Source organism: Papilio machaon, chromosome 29, assembly GCF_912999745.1.
Source record: "Papilio machaon chromosome 29, ilPapMach1.1, whole genome shotgun sequence".
NCBI classification, from domain to species: Eukaryota; Metazoa; Arthropoda; class Insecta; order Lepidoptera; family Papilionidae; genus Papilio; species Papilio machaon.
The window spans coordinates 3520967-3540016 of NC_060014.1; the positions used below are offsets into that span (position 1 = coordinate 3520967).

Here is a 19050-nt window from a genome sequence, read left to right on the forward strand (position 1 = left end):
TTGTATGTTTTGATTTTAAATATGTAATAAATAAACAAAAAATCAAATCAAATCGAGACGGATGGACATAGATTCGAGTTTTCAATTTGAAACAATAAGCTTTTTCTATACTCGTATTCCAAATGATGACCTAAATAGGAGAACATTACTACAAATGCGGTATTTATACTGTTTTACCACGGGCTTAGTTTTATTACTTTAATAAAAAAAACTGCCAATTTCGCATAGAAATACCTCAGCTCGTTTATAGCACTCTCCCTAAGGGTTTGATATAAAACTTGAAGGGCGTGATATCAGCCGATATGACGCTATATCTTTAATTGTCTATGGGTCAAGGTTCATTAGGTTAATCAATTACGATAATTATTTTTGGTAATTAAAAAAAAACTTCAATGTCGTTTAAAAATGACGCCCTAAGGAATAATATTATGGCAAATTAGTTGTGCAAAAAGATAACTTGGAAATAAAATTCAGATATTTTTTAATTTATTTTATTCAAAACCCTAAGAGAGCGACACATGTATTACAACGTGCATATACAATCCTGATTCATAGAAAATGTTCCTTTACACGTTTTAATAAATTAATATAACAGTTTGTTGGGTAATAATATTACTAAGAATATCACAAAAACGCTAAAAAAACTTTCATAGTCCAACGAAAAACTGTGTCAACAAATTATTTATGTGTAAGAGAAAAAAAAATGTGTAACTTTAAAATAATTAAATTTATTTGCACAAACATGAAAACGTGAAGTTTGTTTTTTTTTAGTCGGACTATAAAAACCACACAATTTATATAAATAAAAATAATATCGATCAAGACTGAAAAAAAACCTTCTAAATAAAAACAAAAACACCTATTTTTAAAATCTTTGAGATTTATAAGTTAAATAAAATTTTCATAACCACCCACTAAAAAACCGAAATGCAACAAAAACGCATTTATAAAACACCACTGGAATGTAACCGTAATACAAAATCATCACCCAAAACCAAAACTGTAAAGCGGCTGCAAAAATCTTTGACCTTTGCCTTTTTTCAAGCCAAAAATTTTTCTTGCCGCCTTTGTTTAAAATTAAAAATTAAGACGATTTTTAAATTTAAATTCCACTTAATTATTTAAATCAGTTACATTTTTAGGAAAATTTATTTTACAAATAAATATAAAACCTTTCAATAGATTGAAATGAAGTCTTTCAAGTCGATAATACGAAATGGGAAATGGCTGTAAATACGTTGACCTTTGCCTGTCCCTTGCGGGTCGTAAAAAGTTGGTATTTTGGCGTACATTAGTAAAGTTGGCGGTTTTTCTACCACAGTTTTTTATGCTACAATTTTAAATGAACTTTACACATATAAATTACTCTATACATCTTAAAATAGTGTATGTTTTCATACTTGTAATTAGTCGGTACCTTTTTATTTAGTTTATAAATGTTAACCGCTTATTTTTAATAAAAAAGACAGGTTGCTTTATAAAATAGTAATACTAAAATTATGCAAATTTATAACCATTTGATATATCTATACAGGTGCTGCTGCTGTACAAAAAGCAATGACGCAATTTTATTGTAAGTAATTCTAAAAACGTTTTTATATTCACACCTAGACTTATATTACAGTCGAATAAATTATGTTAACATTTCAATGCCGAAATATTAGAATCATAGCTATATAACCTATAGACAGCACAAAAATGAGGTAAAGAAGACATTCGAAAATCTTTTGTTATGGTGAATCACCTCATTGTTGTCGTTTACATTAGAAGACATTTGGAATATCCACTCTCTATTAAGACGTCAAACTTATATGAAACATCATATACAGATTATATCTCTATGACATTATTTTTATTAATAAACAATTTATAGTTTTATCATCTAATTACTTTTACTAATTTAGGATATATGACTAAAAAATTTGTTACATTCATAAATAACTTATGTACTTCAATGCACCGTATTACTTTTTTTACAATAGGCCCATTATTAATTAATTAAAATGAAGCAAGTTTATAAAACAGCTATTAGTTTATCTATCTATACAACTAGTCAGCCAGCAATTTTGTCCGCGTCGAATTAAAAAAAAAAAATCTAGTAGTAAATACAGCCTAAGTCATCAGGGGATAGTGTAGCTTCACAACAGTGAAAGAATTTTTCAAATCGGTTCAGTAGTTTCGGAATCTATTCAATGCAAACAAAAAAACAATGAAATCTTTACTCTTTATAATATTAGTATAGATTATTAAAATTTGAGTGTCTTTGTAATGTCGAAAACAAAAGCCGTATTTCGTAAACATGATGTATTTGCGTTGTTCGTAAAGGAAAACGAATTTTTGAAATTATCTGTAGGTACATTTAGACATAAGCCGGGATCATACGAATATCGCTTCAGAGCAAGACAAACGTATTGGAATACATGAGATATACCGCTAGTGACGTCATCGCCGGACAATTCGAACTGTACTAAGATTCCGACTTATGCCTAAATGAACTTTGTCTGTCTGTAAGTACGCGTTTGTTCCGGGTAATCTTGGAAACGGGTAGACTGATTTTAACGGGTTTTTTACTGGAAGGTAGCTGGTGTATGTAGAAGTAACATAGGCTAATTTTTTAATTCTACGGTAACAAAGTCGCGAGCAACAGCTAGTTTTAAATAATTTATGAAACATATTTATGTAATGTTTGTCAAAAGATTTAATCTATTTTTATTACTAATCCGTTCCTACGTTTAGTTTTATGCCACAAAAGCAATAGTATGTACATTGATCTAAATATATATATAATGTAACATATATACAGTCAAAATCTGTTATAACGACATCGAAGGGACTACTCATATTGAGTCGTAAAAACCGATAGTTGTAACAACCGGTGACAGGTATTAATAGGAAAGATATGTAATAACATTCAGCCAGGACCTTTGATTTTGGTCAATTTAACCGGTATGTTGTTCTAAACGATGTCGCTATAAACGGTTTTGACTGTATGTATATTTTTTGTACATTTCATACATTATTCAAGTATCAAGTACAGTTTATTTGAAATCAAATTTAAAACTTTCTAAACACTCATTGAAAGGGTAATCGTACAATTTCTTTTAAACAGAAATACACAGAAACAGTTAAATTGTGAAGAATTTGAAAATGAATATCTAGTTGGAAGTTAACAAAGGAAAAACAATACTAGAATTTATGAAGCATAAAAGGTGTCCAAAGTGCACTTAAACAGATGGACAAAAGTTCAAGTCACATAGCCTCAAACAATTGACGCAACTAAATTGATAGTTCACACTTCATCATGATATACTATAACTATGTGACACGACAAGCCGTGACCTACATAGTGACATTACCGGTGCAGGTACAAATTGAACTGAGCTGCGAGACAGTTCAATAATCTGCGTCACATATATGCTGTGAGCTGATCTGCAGGTCATCAATTTGAATTACTCATAACTTTTACAGCTTAAACTTTTATTAAAATTTGTTGATTTTTCTCCAAAGAGAAAGACAAAGCCTATATAATGTTTGCAGTGAAAATTACTTGTACAATTTCTTTACACACTTTAAAGATTTAATTTGGAACTATGTTTTTCAATTTTCATTGTGTAACATATCAACTTTATGCACAAGTTGACAATATCTTACGTACAAGAAAGTGTTTATTATTAATGTAACAATTATCAATCCATCTAAGACGGATTTGATATTAACTGTGGTATTGAATACCACATACTCTAATGGCTAAATACTGTCACAATATCTATCATCATTCATATTCTTGTAGACTAGGTAACCGAGCAGTACTGCAACAGCTGTCAACATCAACGTGAAGAACTGGTAAATCTTCAGCTTATTTATTTGCCTGTGTAAAACTTCATAATTCATTTGTAGATTATTCAACGCGTTTGTCACCGTATCTGATTTCTCCGGTTCTTTGTCCATCAAGTTACCATTCTTGGATACTGCCTTTTCAGGGAAATGACACTTTAGTCTATACTCATCGACCTTACTGCCAGAAGAATTCTGCCAGATTTCGGTTATTTCTTTTTGTGATAAATCAGCTTTTGGTATTTGTACCGACATAACTAGGAAACGATCTTTAGTGACTGTACGCAAATGAAAACCTGGTTGTACTACAATAAGAATTGTTTGGGAAATACCACTGGGTAGAACACCACTGCTCGGTCGAACTCGGAACTTCTCCGGGGATGTTGTACGGATTTTGAAAGATATTACGCTCTCATCCATATTTGTAATAGTGATTTGTCCTGTTATATCATCATTTTCTGCTTTGAATATAATAGTATCATTTGGTGTTATACGTAACATCTCTCCAGGAGAATGTTGACCATCCCCTTGCTCCGCAAATGTCACCTTTTTTGACATTATCTCATTAGATTTATTCTCAGGTATAAATTCAAAAGTATAATTATCTTTACCTCCCCAGCAGGTCAACGCTTGTTCGGGAGTTACAAAATCTTTTAATGTATCTTTACCAACGAATTTCATCTTTTCAACACCTTTAGCAGGCAAAAGAGATTTAATAACTTTAAATGCGGCAGACATAACCCATGGCATTTGATAAATAATTATATAGTTTAAGAAATATGGATAATAAATTTTGAATAATGTTATCAAGTAATTAATCAACTCCATATCCATGTTACTAAGACCGCAGCCATCTAAATCGAAGAACAAAGTTATTTTATTCCCATTTTCCTCGCGTTCAATTCGATCAAACCAGTAAATAATTGCTTTTTTTACCTCTTCGAAGTCTTTCTGTCCTTTAACATGCATTTTTGACTTTATTATTAACAATAAGCAACCGTCAATATCACGACCTCGCGGGAAAAAGACCCCTTCGTTTATATAGTCCATCCTAATATTAGATTCATTAATTTCATTCGCTCCAACGGATTTCCGCCAAGTAAATATATCCCACAACATATCTACAGCCTGTTTTATATCGTTATCAACATGTTTTAACACTCTACGAAGGTATTTTTCGTCCTTCACTCGATCCAAGTCCAAAGGGTGGAAGTTATGATTTGGCGAGTCTTTTAATTTTGCTTCGAACTGCGATCTTACATCGGCAGGCGTAGCCATATTTGTGATTCACACACTTTTAACACTTTAACTATTTAAATTATACTAAATTAAAATTACTGTCTGAACTAAATTAATTAAAACAAATTATAATTATGTTCGGTATTTGCACAAAACAGATGATTTTCAAATGTCATGTCATATCAAGACTAGTTGAAAGCATAGACAAAAATTATCTTTCAATAAATCTAATAAGTAACGAAGTAACGGTTGACGTAATATAGCTTTTTCGGTTATTGAAATAGCAGTCTTTTAACACGTTATGACTAACAGTGCTAAATGTGCTAATTTACACTTCCATGTTTATGTAAACTTAGCAATATCTAAGTATAGCAGTTCGAAATATTGCTTTGTAAACAATATGTTATAAGAAAAAATACACAATTAAAATAATTGAAAATAAACTTTTACAAAATATGATCAGTATTAATGCAACGCGTCCCGGGTAACGTCTTTAAACTGCGTCCAGACCACCGGAGGACGAGCAGCAGCGTCCCTTACAAAAATGGTGGAGAAGCTGCGATCTCCAACCCGCCTGCCAAGCGTTGCGTTTATGACAATTTCCTCCTCATGATGGCCACAAAAGAAGTAAGGCTCCCAGTACCCGGCGGCGCCGCCGTTCCTGGTTACGGTAGCGGCCAGGATGACGGCGGTGCAGGGGTACTAAGTAGGACCGATCATCGTGGCGATCTTTGGGGGAGGCCTATGCCCAGCAGTTATGTTACGTTAGTCAGACGTTACGTTTGATAAATAGATTAATGCAACTTAAATATTTTACATTCTTTGTAAACAGTTGATTGCAGCAGTAACAGTTTTATTATCAGCTTTACAGTGTAAAAGAAATGCCATATTTCCAAATAACATTAATATTTAATAGAATTACATGTTTAATCTGAGTTTCCACTGCCGTGACATTTGTATTGACACATGGCGTCTTTGCTTTGTCAAAGACAATAAACAGGATGACTATATGTATGTGTTCCACGACACCCTCTGTTCTTTCACCATGCCTTCGTGGGGTTTACCAGCGATTACAATTATGCGAGACTGTGTAATTTACAAGACCTGTGGCGTCCCATCCTATCCCCATGGACAGTTGCCCAACTGCGCCCAACTTTAACGTCGACAATGTTGTGTGAAAACAAGTCACTTGAGTCCCAATCCACAATAAAATTTACCGGTATATTATTATCGTAACAATTTCAACAACGTTAATAATAAATAACAACACTAGTATGTACTTTATGCATGTTAAATAATAATATTTTAACAGTTGCTTTTCGCCTCAATTACTCTTTGGTAAGCACATATTAATAAGAATTAAGTAATTTTGTTAAAAATAAAAGAAAATTTAATATTTAAAATCAACTTATACGGTCTATTCTTACCTCGTAGGTTTTTAGGTTGTTTAGTGTCCAAGTTTTTATGTTCATATGAATAAATATTTATTTAAGATTTATAATATGTTTCCAGTAAGTGGATTATTTTTGTTATAACATTGACATTTCCAAAGTACAATTGTTTAACCTTGAAAGATCTCTACTTGAAAATATTCAATATTTTTCTGTATTATTAGATTCTCACAGCTAAATATTGTATTTAAAAATTAAATAAGTGACCTTAGCCAACTATATAATATATCAACTTAGATTTTTTTCTATCAAAGAGTACATTTTTAAATTTTATTGATAAATGAATTTTTCATGAAAACATTACTAATGTCAGTAATTTATTTATTGTTATTTGGACGATAAATCTGCCGTCTTAATGTATATTTATATAACTTAATAATTACGCCATCTGGTACTGGTAGTACGTAATAAATGATTTTTTTTTTTCAGTTAATAACTTTTTTTATTTAGATTTTTAATGCTGGTGACAAAAGCAACGCATAATGTTGTCATAGTAGTAGTTACATAAGATAGGAGATAGACAAAAGGAAAGACTTAACATTCTCCATGTTTTTTATTTACATAATACTAAGAAAAAATACATGTTTTTCAATTACGTTCAAACATCACAATAAACGTTTTTTGTCCTTTTATACAACATATATCCAAAAATCACTAAAACTGTACTAAAAGCGAGTGTTAAAATTTCGAATAATTTTAAAATATCTATACTCCTTTTTAAATAAAAATATTTACTATCAAGCTTGGCCAGTGATTCTATCATTGTTGATTTTCGTTCCGTATTCTCTTCAACCGAAAGTTTACATTTTAATCTATGTTCATTGACTTTAGCTTTAGGATTCTGCCATACTTCGTCTATTTGTTTCTGTATTAAATTATCATCTATAAAAGTAGACAAAACCAGAAATCTTTCTTTTACAGCTACATTACGAGGGTCACACTGAAAGTTCTTAGAAAATCAAAAACTGAATAAACTAGCAAGTTGTTATTTATATTGTATATTTTCAGAATATTACTATTTACATTAATAAATCGCTGCATTCGATAGAACCACCGAGAAAACCACTTTGCCCAATCGTCCTTAGGGGTCTATTCGATGGCCTTCTGGAACGCAGCCACTGGTTGTTTGGCGTCCATAAAATTTTTTCCTTGAAGTTTTTCTTTTATTTTCGGGAATAAATAAATAAAGCAAGGTGCGAGGTCGGGGCTAAATGGCGGGTGACCCAGCAATTCCACGTCTGACGACGCCAAATAGTCGATCGTTCGCCCGCAGGTGTGCGAACAGGCGTTGTCGTGATGAAGGAGGATCCTACTTCAAGGTCGTTTTTCTCGATCATTTTCCAAGACAAGTGGCAAACATTTGTTAGTATACCACTCTGCAGTAAGTAACTTTTAATCTTCTAAAACAATTGTCGCATAATGACCGGTCCTTCCGAAGAATGAGGCCAACATCTTTTTTCCTACACTTCGACCTTTCTTCAATTTAGTTGGCAACTCCTTCGAAGGAAACACCCCCTGAGCAGATTGTCTCTTGGTTTCCGGATCATAGCAATAAATCCAGCTTTCGTCACCCGTAAGTATGTCGAAACAGCTTTTGAGTCACCTCCGTTAAATATTTGTATCATTTCATGGCACCAATCAACACGACGGAGTTTTTGGGCCACGGTCAAATAATGGGGTATCCACCGGGCATAAAGCTTCCTAATGGCTAAATGTTTGTAGAGGATCTTTTGCACTTGAGTCATATCGATGCCTAAGCTTGTCCGAATCTGTTGATAGATTACTCTTGGATCAGTCTCTTTCATACATCGCACACACTGATGTTAACTTCAGTCGTCGCCGCAGAAGGCTGTCCTTGACGCAGAGCATCGTTGAGATTGGTGCGACCACATTTAAACTCATTAAACCAGTTATAAACAGTGGCCCAATAAGGGTCTTCATCGTGAAAGGCCAATCGAAGTCTGTCATAACATTCTTGTTGACTTAAATGACACCGAAAGTCATACAAAATCATGGTACGAAAATTTTCTCGCGTTAAATTCATACTGGCCTGACACCAACAACTTTCAATTTGCCGCCAAATCGTAAAACAAATGACAAACGAATTAAATTAGTACTCAATAATATTAGCAAAGAGTTCTATTTTCAAAATTTAATCTTATTTTTTTAATATATTCTTAAAAAGTACCTAGTTCTAAAAACTTTCAGTGTGGCCCTCGTACAATCGAATCCTGATAAAACTGTTATAACTATTTTTTGCATTTCATTTGGTGATAAAATACCTGAAGTTGGTTTCACTTTAAATTTTTCCGGTCCAGTTGTTCTTATTTTAAATGATATTCTAATGTTATTCTGATTAATAACGGTTAATTCCGATTTCAAACTGTTATTGTCTATGGTAAACGTTAGATAATCGTTTGGGATTATTTGAAGATCCGTTATAATAGCGTTACCATCAACGAATGTAACTCTTTTGTATCCGTTGTTTCTTTCCGGTACAAATTGGAATTCATAATCATCCGTACCGCCGTAACATTTTAATGCTTGATTTAATGGGATAAAATCTTTTATTTTGTCTTTATTTATGACTCTTAGTCTTTCAATAGCTCTGGCTGGTAATAACCCTTTTACAATCCTATACCCGGCTGTCATAATCCACGGCATTTGATAAATTATAATATAATTAACAAATTTAGGATAATAATTCTTTAATAAGGTTATCATATAAGTCACTACTTCAACTTCTATATTATTCATACCACATCCTTCTAAATCAAAGAAAACAGTTATTGGTTTACCGAATTCTTCTCTTTCTAACCTTTCCAACCAATATACAATAACCTTTTTTAAATCTTCAACATTTTTAATTCCTTTGTTATTTAATTTCCATTTTAAAATAAATATCAAACAACCATCTATATCTCTTCCTCTAGGAAAAAATAAACCTTCTCTAAGATAATCCATGTTAACTATTTCTTTTATATTATTTATGTTGTTATTTTTCCTCCATATTAAAGTTGACCAAAGCATTTTTAAACTTAATTCAACATTACCTTCGCAATGTTCTATTATTCTATTCATGTATTTATCGTCTTTAACTCTTTCAATGTCCTTTGTGTCAAATTCACCTGGCGGATTAGGTACGCCATCTTTTAATTTTTCTTGAAATTTATATCTTAATTCATCAACTTTTCTCATTGTTGTTATTGAAAAATATTTCACAAAAGGTGACCGATGAGAGTGGCGCTGTTGTCGCGATTAGGGTCGGTTAGGTTAGTTCCGTCAAAACGTATACAAATATACACTGTGGTTGATAATGTTGTATCGCACTGGCGTTTACACTTTTGATATATTTTCAATATTTCACACTAATTTCTTTTTCACAGTTCAAAAACTTATATAATCCAAACGAATTCGTACATTTACTCTTGTTGTACTGCATAAATTTTCACAAACTAATAACACTTTAGTTTCTTCTATGAGATTATTTTATTTGTTCATTTGTTTTTACACTAAATACGTTTTAAGCGAAAATTATTTGCAATATTTTTAACAACTGTTCAATGTTACATCCAATCATAACCTTATCTGTTACCTGAACGCTGATAAGTGCAAAAACTGTTTTATCCTTACACAGGCGATCCAAAAAACCAAATATCACATAGGTTAAGTTATGTGTTTTACTTTTAAATCGTTAATTATTACAAAATCATTAATTAAAAAACCGAGATTAAATAAAAAAACTTGAGAGGTGTGTTGGGACACCCGGATGGAACGAAGTTCCTTTCGATTAATTAGTGAAGGAACCCATGTTTATTCTATGAATAAAAAACTTAAGTCTTCACAAGAAGTACATTTTATTTCTATGAATTTTCGTTATATATTGTCACGTCGTTGCCAGGTGAAGTAGCGCTCATTCGTCTTTAACATACTATAGCAAAAAGTGTCGTGACAACTTTTCGTAAGAATTTTTTCCGTCTAGCCCCCTTTCACAACGCGCGATAAGGAACTTCGTTCCAAAAAAATACAAAGGTTAATTTGCGTAAAAACAACGTAATAAACGCTACATATTTTTCATCTCTGAAGTAATTTCAGTTTTTCTTTTAGACATTAAAAATAATTTACACATCCTGTATCTTTATATCATATCGGGGCGTGTAATCGATGTTTTATCTTACTTTATCAGTGTTAATGAAGTAAATGAGTCAATATTAAAGATAAATTATCAATAAAATAGTAGTGCTAAATTATACAGTCACTACCTAACCGCCTAAGATTTCGTCTGCACGGAATTTAAAAAAAACTTATCTATCTCTGTGCCAAAGTTTATGCAAATCCGTCTAGCCGTTTTCTAATTACCAGTTGATAAACATCCAGCCATACATCTAAGCTTTCTCATCTATATATATAAAAGAAAGTTGTGTTAGTTACACCATTTATAACTCAAGAACGGCTGAATCGATTTGACTGAAAATTGGTGGGCAGGTAGCTTAGACCAGAGAGAGAGAGAGAGAGAAACCAGGAATAGGACATAGGATAATAATTTTACCCGGTTTTCTTTCTTCTTTTTTTTTTTTTTTATTCTGCGCGGACGGAGTCGCGGGAAAAAGCTAGTTTATAATATTAGTAGATATTTGATTTATTATAATATAACCGTGTAAAGGATTTTAAAACAACTTTATTGTACATTAAAATAAATTAATAAAATATAAATTTAGATTAAAATTACGATAGCAAAATGTCAAGTTGCATAGGAATAAACTAGCAGACATATCAAATGAACCCCACTATCATTACGTAGTCCGAACTACGAAAGATAACGAGTTTTGTTGTTATTTGCATTTATTATCTACAACTGGAGGTTTCGACTGCATTGACACACATATTGTGATCCTTTACTTTATCTATGACAAGAGAGAGACAACAATATTTGTCAATACTGGTGTTACGGCAATCGAAACTTGATCGAAATCCACAGTAAAGGTCCGTACACACAGACCGGGGTGAACAGCAATGTTCTTTTCATAAAGACGGCCGCGGATTATATGCTTGGAGCCGACCAAAATGTTTCACATATTAAAACGGATACGCTCGAAGCCGGACGGATACTCTCGTCAAGCGTAACATAGCGGAGCCGATCGGCTACACGAGCGCAGAAAAACCCGTCATCAATAGAACGCGTTCGGCACAACTTATTGTTTCAAACTAATCACACTACACTTCTATCTTATTTCAGTCGTTTAAAGCTCTATTTTATTTGCAATTAAAATCTGCTCCCCTCTCCACCCCGGTCTGTGTAAACGGACCCTTACACTTCACTCTGCTTGGACCATATTATAGTATCCCGTACATTAAACTTTAGTATCAGTTAAAGTGACTACAAAGTAAACACGTGTTGTTATTTATTACAAATAAAAATTAATTTAAATTGTTGTAGTTATTGGATAAGAAGAATGAAGACAGTACAAAGATCAAGTAACAAGATTTAAATACAATAATTAATAAATGTTAAAAGAAGTAATAAATATTAAAAAGTAGAAAATGGAGAAAATATTAGAAGTACGGAATATGTTCGAGGCAAAGATTAAACAAGGAATACCAAATCCTCCAGGAGAATTTGACCATAGAGATTTAGAAAGAGTAAATTCGGATAAATATATAAAAAGAATATTAGATCATTGTGAAAATAATGTTAAATCAGCTACAAAAATGCTATGGGATATATTAATATGGAGGAAACAAAATAATGTTTATAATATTAAAGAACAAGTTAATATTGATTGTTTAAAATCGGGGATATTTTTCCCGCATGGAAGAGATAAAGACGGATCACTTTTATTTATAACTAAATGGAAATTGTACAATAAAGGACAAATGAATACAGAAGAATTAAAGAAAGTAATAATTTACTGGTTAGAAAGAATGGAAAAGAAGGAAGATGGTCACCCAATTTCTTTATTTCTAGATATGAATGAATGCGGTGTACGGAATATGGATATTGATTTGGTGATGTATTTAGTATCCCTTTTGAAGAATTATTATCCGATGTTTGTTAATTATAGTATTATATTTCAAATGCCTTGGATAATGTCGGCTGGATTCAAATTAATTAAAGGTCTATTTCCAGCGAAAGCTGTTGAGAGATTTCGTTTTACGACTAAAGATAGTTTAAAAGATTTGGTTGCACCAGACCAAGCTTTAGTTTGTTGGGGAGGAAATGATCCATATGTTTTTGAGTTTGTACCAGATGATGCAGAATAAAAGGATTGTAGGTTATAAATGTTTTCAGATATCTTGGCGGCTCTTAATTTCGTGCGAGTTCGTAGTGGGATGCGGGGGGGAGGGCACTGCGTAGCGAACCGGTGAATTTGTGCCGCCAAGATATTTCAAAAGACTTATACCAACCGTTTAACCCGAATTCTTCAAATATGTTTTTCGACTATTATTTTTTTGACAGTTTCCTGTGAACATTTTTTAAACTGTGTAATTTTTGTATTCAAAATGAATCAATATATATTATGTGACAATTTCTCAGATGAAGAATTATATAGATATGGCATGCGCGTTCACCCGTAAGGGACAGATAGAGAGTACTATAGACTATACCTATATATAAGTAAAAGGATTGGGGTTACCAGTTATTTGATTTGTCCCGAAAATGAATAATTACGATATAATTTAATATAGACCAATTTATATATTCCCAATTAAATTGTAATTAATAAACGTAATAAATATAAAAAACAATGCGTAATTTTTGTTTATGTGACTGAGATTACATAAACAGATTTTTTTAGTAATACTTAGTCAGGTCATAAATTCTGTTACATGTTTAATATAAAATAATTGAAACAAGTTTATTCATTATGTGACCATTTATATACCAAAATGAACTTAACAAAACATAGATTCTTATGACACTAAAGTTTATTCAAAATGACATCCGTGATTTTGAATACAGGCCTTCAATCTGCTCGGCCAGTCGTCTATCACAGCACGAACGAGGTCCATGTCAATATCGGCGGCTGCCTTAATCAAGGATGTCTTGAGTGACTCCAAAAAAAGAATTTCCCGATATTTTTTTTCCGCGTACTGCTTCAACAAAGCGCGGCATCTCTTCAGTCTTAGGTCCATTAGACGAGCATTCAAACGATGTCCTATTTTTCTTCGATATGCACGAAGCCCTAAGTCTTCATAAAAAGCTACAAAAAACATACCAATATTATAGTCATATAATTTTAAATTACTCTGTATATCATTACAGTGAACACTACATGTAAAACTACTTAATATTAAACTATTTTGATTGTAATTTCTAAGAAACAAAATTTACATGGGACAAATTAAAAAGCATACTCTTTAAAATCAACGGGATAAGAAAGTATCAAATATTTAAAAACACAGCATATACCAGAATTAAAAACTCCTTTTGAAATCTGTTGAAAATAGTATAAAAAATGTGAATTGTTTCATTTATATACATTATACATACTATAATTTATTTCCCCTAAATTCAGGGTAATTTTTACAACAAGATGGTGGTATTATTTTTACGGGTAATAACCAACCAATTTGAAAAGAAGTTTAATATGGCCGCTTGTTTCCCAGATCTACAGTATATTATTTGACACAAATGACATCTGCGTTTGGGCGCATAATGTTCGAAAAATACTATTTTATTTTAGCTGATTTTACCCGTATTTTAACATATTAGTTATTACAAAGACTGTAAAGAACAACTAGTTTGTATTTTCTTCCTTATTTTGTATGAATACATGTGAATAAGTGCGTAGTTTCAGTACTTACGAGTGAAAGGTAATGTTTTTCTCTTTTCGCTCACTACGGCTTTTACAACCGACGATACAGCAGTATACCATGTTTTATAAACTTTACATTACTAAAACTGTAATATCAAAATATTTTTGCACAATTACAGCCACTAAGTACTCACAATTTTCGAAAAATAGCACGAATGTCAAACTTTGTTAGGGACAACCTAGGTTGTTTGTAGGGGACAACCTTTGTTCCAAACAAAGCCCAAACCCTGGTACGCAGAAAGGGACGGAAGATAGTTATCCCTGTCTTTGTCACGTCACAGGAATTGTGTATAACTGTATCTCTCTCACTTACGGTATTATTATTACCGTGTCATAGACTTGGACAATTTAGTCGAATAATTTTAAGAATTGCCATTTTCATAACTTCTTTAGACGATAATTAGATTTATAATTTTTTTATTGAATCTGATTAATATAAAATAATTCTTTTACACAGTGTTTTGCATTTCAACACCTTGAATCGGAGATATTTTTAGGCTATAGCATGTAAAAACTAGTTATTTAAAAAAAAAAACAGCTTTTGACCTTTATCGTTACAAGGATTTACGTTATCACACTCTACCCATAAAGAAACATTAACGCTGGCAACTTTATCCAATCTTTTGCTGCACACTCACAGCAATCCGCGGTGTTCCACTTACAGAAAAATTGCCTTGTTCAAACACCTCACCTGTGACAAACATCGCAACTTACAAATATCCAAATAGGTAATAGTTTCAACTGATGAAGTCTATGTGACTTAAAGTTTTGAACAGTTCAGAGCTGATTAACACATGTCTAAGCGATAGTAAGACTCAAATATTACAATTTAAATTGGATGCACAATTAAATAAACTTCAACAACAAAAAAAACCATTTATTTTGATACATTTTCATACAATTGACATGAAATAATCTTTTAAGAATAGAAATAATAGTTTAACAAGTTTGATTCTACTTAATTCCTTTTTCTCCTATATAAATATAACCATAGTATAATAATTATTAATGAATTCACTATTTTATTCATCAACATAATCTTGAATCAACATAATCCGGCTGAAACAAAATATTAATATTAACTATTGCTGAAAAATGTATACAGTAACAGAATATCCCTCTTATCTCTTTGCAAAGGTGTCTCCAGCCGATAATAAATGGGGGCTAGTATGATTTTTTTTATTCCAAAGAGAATACAGTTGACCCTTTAGTGAAAGTCTAAGGGACAGCAATATTTATTTACCTTATAAAGGTTTTGTTGTTTGTTGTAACCAATTACTCTTGCTTATGGAGGTTTTTTGTTTAACTGTACTTATCAACATATAATCCAAATTCTTAATAAAAAAACTTGAGAGGTGTGTTGGGACACCCGGATGGAACGAAGTTCCTTTCGATTAATTAGTGAAGGAACCAATGTTTATTCTATGAATAAAAAACTTAAGTCTTCACAAGAAGTACATTTTATTTCTATGAATTTTCGTTATATATTGTCACGTCGTTGCCATGGTGAAGTAGCGCTCATTCGTCGTTAACATACTTACTATAGCAAAAAGTGTCGTGACAACTTTTCGTAAGAATTTTTTCCGTCTAGCCCCCTTTCACAACGCGCGATAAGGAACTTCATTCCAAAAACTGTCTTTCTTCGACTTTCTGGAGGTAGCAGCTGACCCTCTTGGCGACAACATTGTGTCATTGAACAATAATAACTTTAGTTCCCTCTCTTATTGCCAGTTAAATAATCTTATTAATATTATAAATGCGAATGTTTAGATGGATGTTTGTTTGTAGATATCTCCAGAATGGCTCAATGGATTTAGATGAAATTTGGTACATGTGTGGAACATAGCCTGGAAGAACACATACTTCGCGCCAATACGCCTTACAATTATTAATAGCAATGTACATGAAATCAGTTAACCAATAAGCGATGACGTGAAGTTGCATCCACCGACATTACCCTTGCATTTTTGTGATTTTTATATGTAATGAAGTTCATTCTGTAACTTGCTCGATTAAAAGGCGTACACACCGCATCTGAAGTTTTATATTTTCTCAATAACCAACTACTCCGTCACATTGAATTTTTACATGGTCCTTCGAGCCGGATCAGTGATTTTGGATTTATTGTGAAGATTATTATTTTACCAAAATCGAATGAATTTGGAGATTTGAAGAAAACATTAGTTCGGACGTTTGGAGGTCACCTTGTGAACAAAGGACACGGACATACTCAACACAGCACAGTGTTTAAGGAGTTTAAATTATTTTATTGTTATTGTATTGTGTTGTTTAGTTTTCTTCAAGTTGGTTATTTTTCAGATTTACGCCTATTTCCATTTAATATGTCTGAGGAAATGGAACTTATTGAGATAAGGGCAAGTTATGAAGATCGTCTTACAGCGTTCAGTAATTACATCAGTAATTTACAGGAACCTTTATCACCGTCCCAGGTTAGCGAATTAAAGATTCAAGTAAGTAACATTGACATCTTATACGACATTTACGATGAGGTTCAGTTAAAGTTAGAATGTTTAGTTGATGATATCGATAGTCAAATTAATGAGAGAACTCAATTCGAGTCAGTGTATTTTAGAGTAGTCGCGCAGGCGAAAGAATTAATTTTACGTTATGATAATAAGTGCACAGCCAGTTGTATTGATGGGTTCAATAACAACCTTTTCACCTCGGCGTGGGCATTGCCGCGCCCATTTATTGAGTTACCCGCCATACGGTTAATAAAATTTAGCGGCTCATCTGACAACTGGCTAGAATTCCGCGACACATTTTTAAGTTTAATACATTTTAATAACGATATCGATGACCTCTATAAGTTTATTTACCTTCGCAAATCACTTGAAGGGACAGCCGCTGCGGTTGTTCAAGCTATTGAATTGTGTGCGAGTAATTACTCAATAGCTTGGGCTTTGTTATGTCACCGATTTAACAATGAAAGGCTTTTAATTCAAAATAATCACATTACAACGTTATTTAACAACGATTTAATTTTGTGTTCTTACTGTAACTGCGATCATTACTTGGATAATTGTTCGAAGTTTTTAGAGCTTACGCATGAACAACGTTTAGATCTATTGGCTCAATTAAAGGTGTGTTATAATTGTTTACGCTCCGGACATTACGCGAATGATTGTAAAGCGAATGGTTGCAAAGATTGTAATAAGCGACATAATTTTTTGATTCACGTTTCAGATCTGAGGGCCAGTCCAAAGTCTAATGTCTGTTCGAACGTTGAGGAGTGCTCCCAACCCCCTGCGACACCTAGTAGTGACGTGCCAGCGCGTAATGTCATATCTTCAGCCCAACCTTCGACATATTTGTCTATCAAAAGTCAGGTACCCTTAGCCCCTTGTTTAAATCATATCGATGACCGCAGCAGCAATTCATGCCTGAACACTGAACAGCTGAGACGATTGTGTTATTCTAAAGAGAATTATTGTTTTGATTTACCGATAATTGCTGACGATGTACTCGACCAGCAATTATTATTTAACGACTTAAATTCATTAAGCGACGTTTCTTCGCACAATTATTGTGATGATGACACTCAAACCCATTTAAAGTGGTTTAGGCGCCACGAGACGGATAGCCATCAGTCATCTACTTTCTCTGACAATGAAAAAATGTGCGACGAAATAATTAAAATTAGTTTATTTAACGGATCGCCGGTGCTATTTGATTCTAGACCTGGTAGGCTAGTCTCAGGCTCTGCTTACAACAGTGGCCAAGCACCGCATTCCGTTATGAATTTTAAGTCTAATTGTGTAACGGTAAATTCAAGTAATAATGTTTCTTCGCGTAATTGTTTTGATAATGACACTCAAACTCATTTAAAGGAGTTTAGGCGCCTACAGAAGGTCAGCCATCAGTCATCATTGTGCGACGAAACAATTAGAATACGTTCAGGTAACTGTAGGTCGGTGCAATGTCATCCTAAGCTTAATGAGCTAGGTTCAGGTCCTGCAGATGACAGTTGTTATGCACCACATTCAAATCCGAATATAAAATCTAATTTTGTGATGATTAAATTAAATAACAAAATTATTTTGCACAATTATTTTATAGACGACATCCAAACCCATTTAAAGCGGTTTAGTCGCCACGAGATGGCTCGCTATCAGTCGTCAACTTTCTCTTATATTGAGAAAATGTGCAGTAGACAATGTGTCATATTTACATATCGTCAGTCAGACGTTTGGTGCTGTGTCAATGTACAGTTGCCACAGTCAACCCATGTGTTAGACGGATCCCCAAGGACCGCCAATTATTATCTCCTCCCTGTTAAAATGAGATTTGAGGGTCATTTCAAATACAAAAATGATTATATTTACTTTTTGTTAAAGTTTCATGTTTTTGACTTGCGTTGTAAAGTGTCGATCGTACTCGCCTCAGCAGGTATGAAACTGCGTAAGTGGAAGTCGAATGAAGTCTAAATTCATTTAAAATTGACAACCATTTCCATAATTTAAAAGTTGACTCCACAGAGCTTTGTCTGACATCAGCCCTAAGTTGGCTCGTTAAGATAAATTAATTTTACATATTCTCGATAAATAATATTATCTTTGATATTTTAACTTTAAAGTCAAGTCAAGTAAAGTCTTTTTACTGATTTTCCACCACTCGGTTTATTAGCTCCCTGCATTATTCATTTGCTAACGTGCAAAATATTTATCTCCGATAATGCAATATTTTAG

General features: G+C 32.7%; 3 protein-coding genes across 3 annotated transcripts; 1 reads left to right on the forward strand and 2 right to left on the reverse strand.

Annotated features, from left to right (window-relative positions):
* Positions 1-3214: 3214 nt before the first annotated feature.
* LOC106709123 (motile sperm domain-containing protein 2) lies at positions 3215-5261 on the reverse strand. Its single transcript, XM_014500828.2, has one exon. It carries the CDS (start codon positions 5110-5112, stop codon positions 3748-3750), a length of 1365 nt encoding a protein of 454 aa, XP_014356314.2. The 5' UTR covers positions 5113-5261; the 3' UTR covers positions 3215-3747.
* Positions 5262-7122: 1861 nt separating this feature from the next.
* Positions 7123-9973, reverse strand: LOC106709103 (motile sperm domain-containing protein 2-like). Its single transcript, XM_045685234.1, has 2 exons — positions 8747-9973; positions 7123-7454 (listed from the first exon to the last, which is right to left on the reverse strand). Exons 1-2 carry the CDS (start codon positions 9720-9722, stop codon positions 7123-7125), a joined length of 1308 nt encoding a protein of 435 aa, XP_045541190.1. The 5' UTR covers positions 9723-9973.
* Positions 9974-11903: 1930 nt separating this feature from the next.
* On the forward strand, positions 11904-12945 carry LOC106709243 (motile sperm domain-containing protein 2). Its single transcript, XM_014501013.2, has one exon. It carries the CDS (start codon positions 12066-12068, stop codon positions 12783-12785), a length of 720 nt encoding a protein of 239 aa, XP_014356499.2. The 5' UTR covers positions 11904-12065; the 3' UTR covers positions 12786-12945.
* Positions 12946-19050: the final 6105 nt, after the last annotated feature.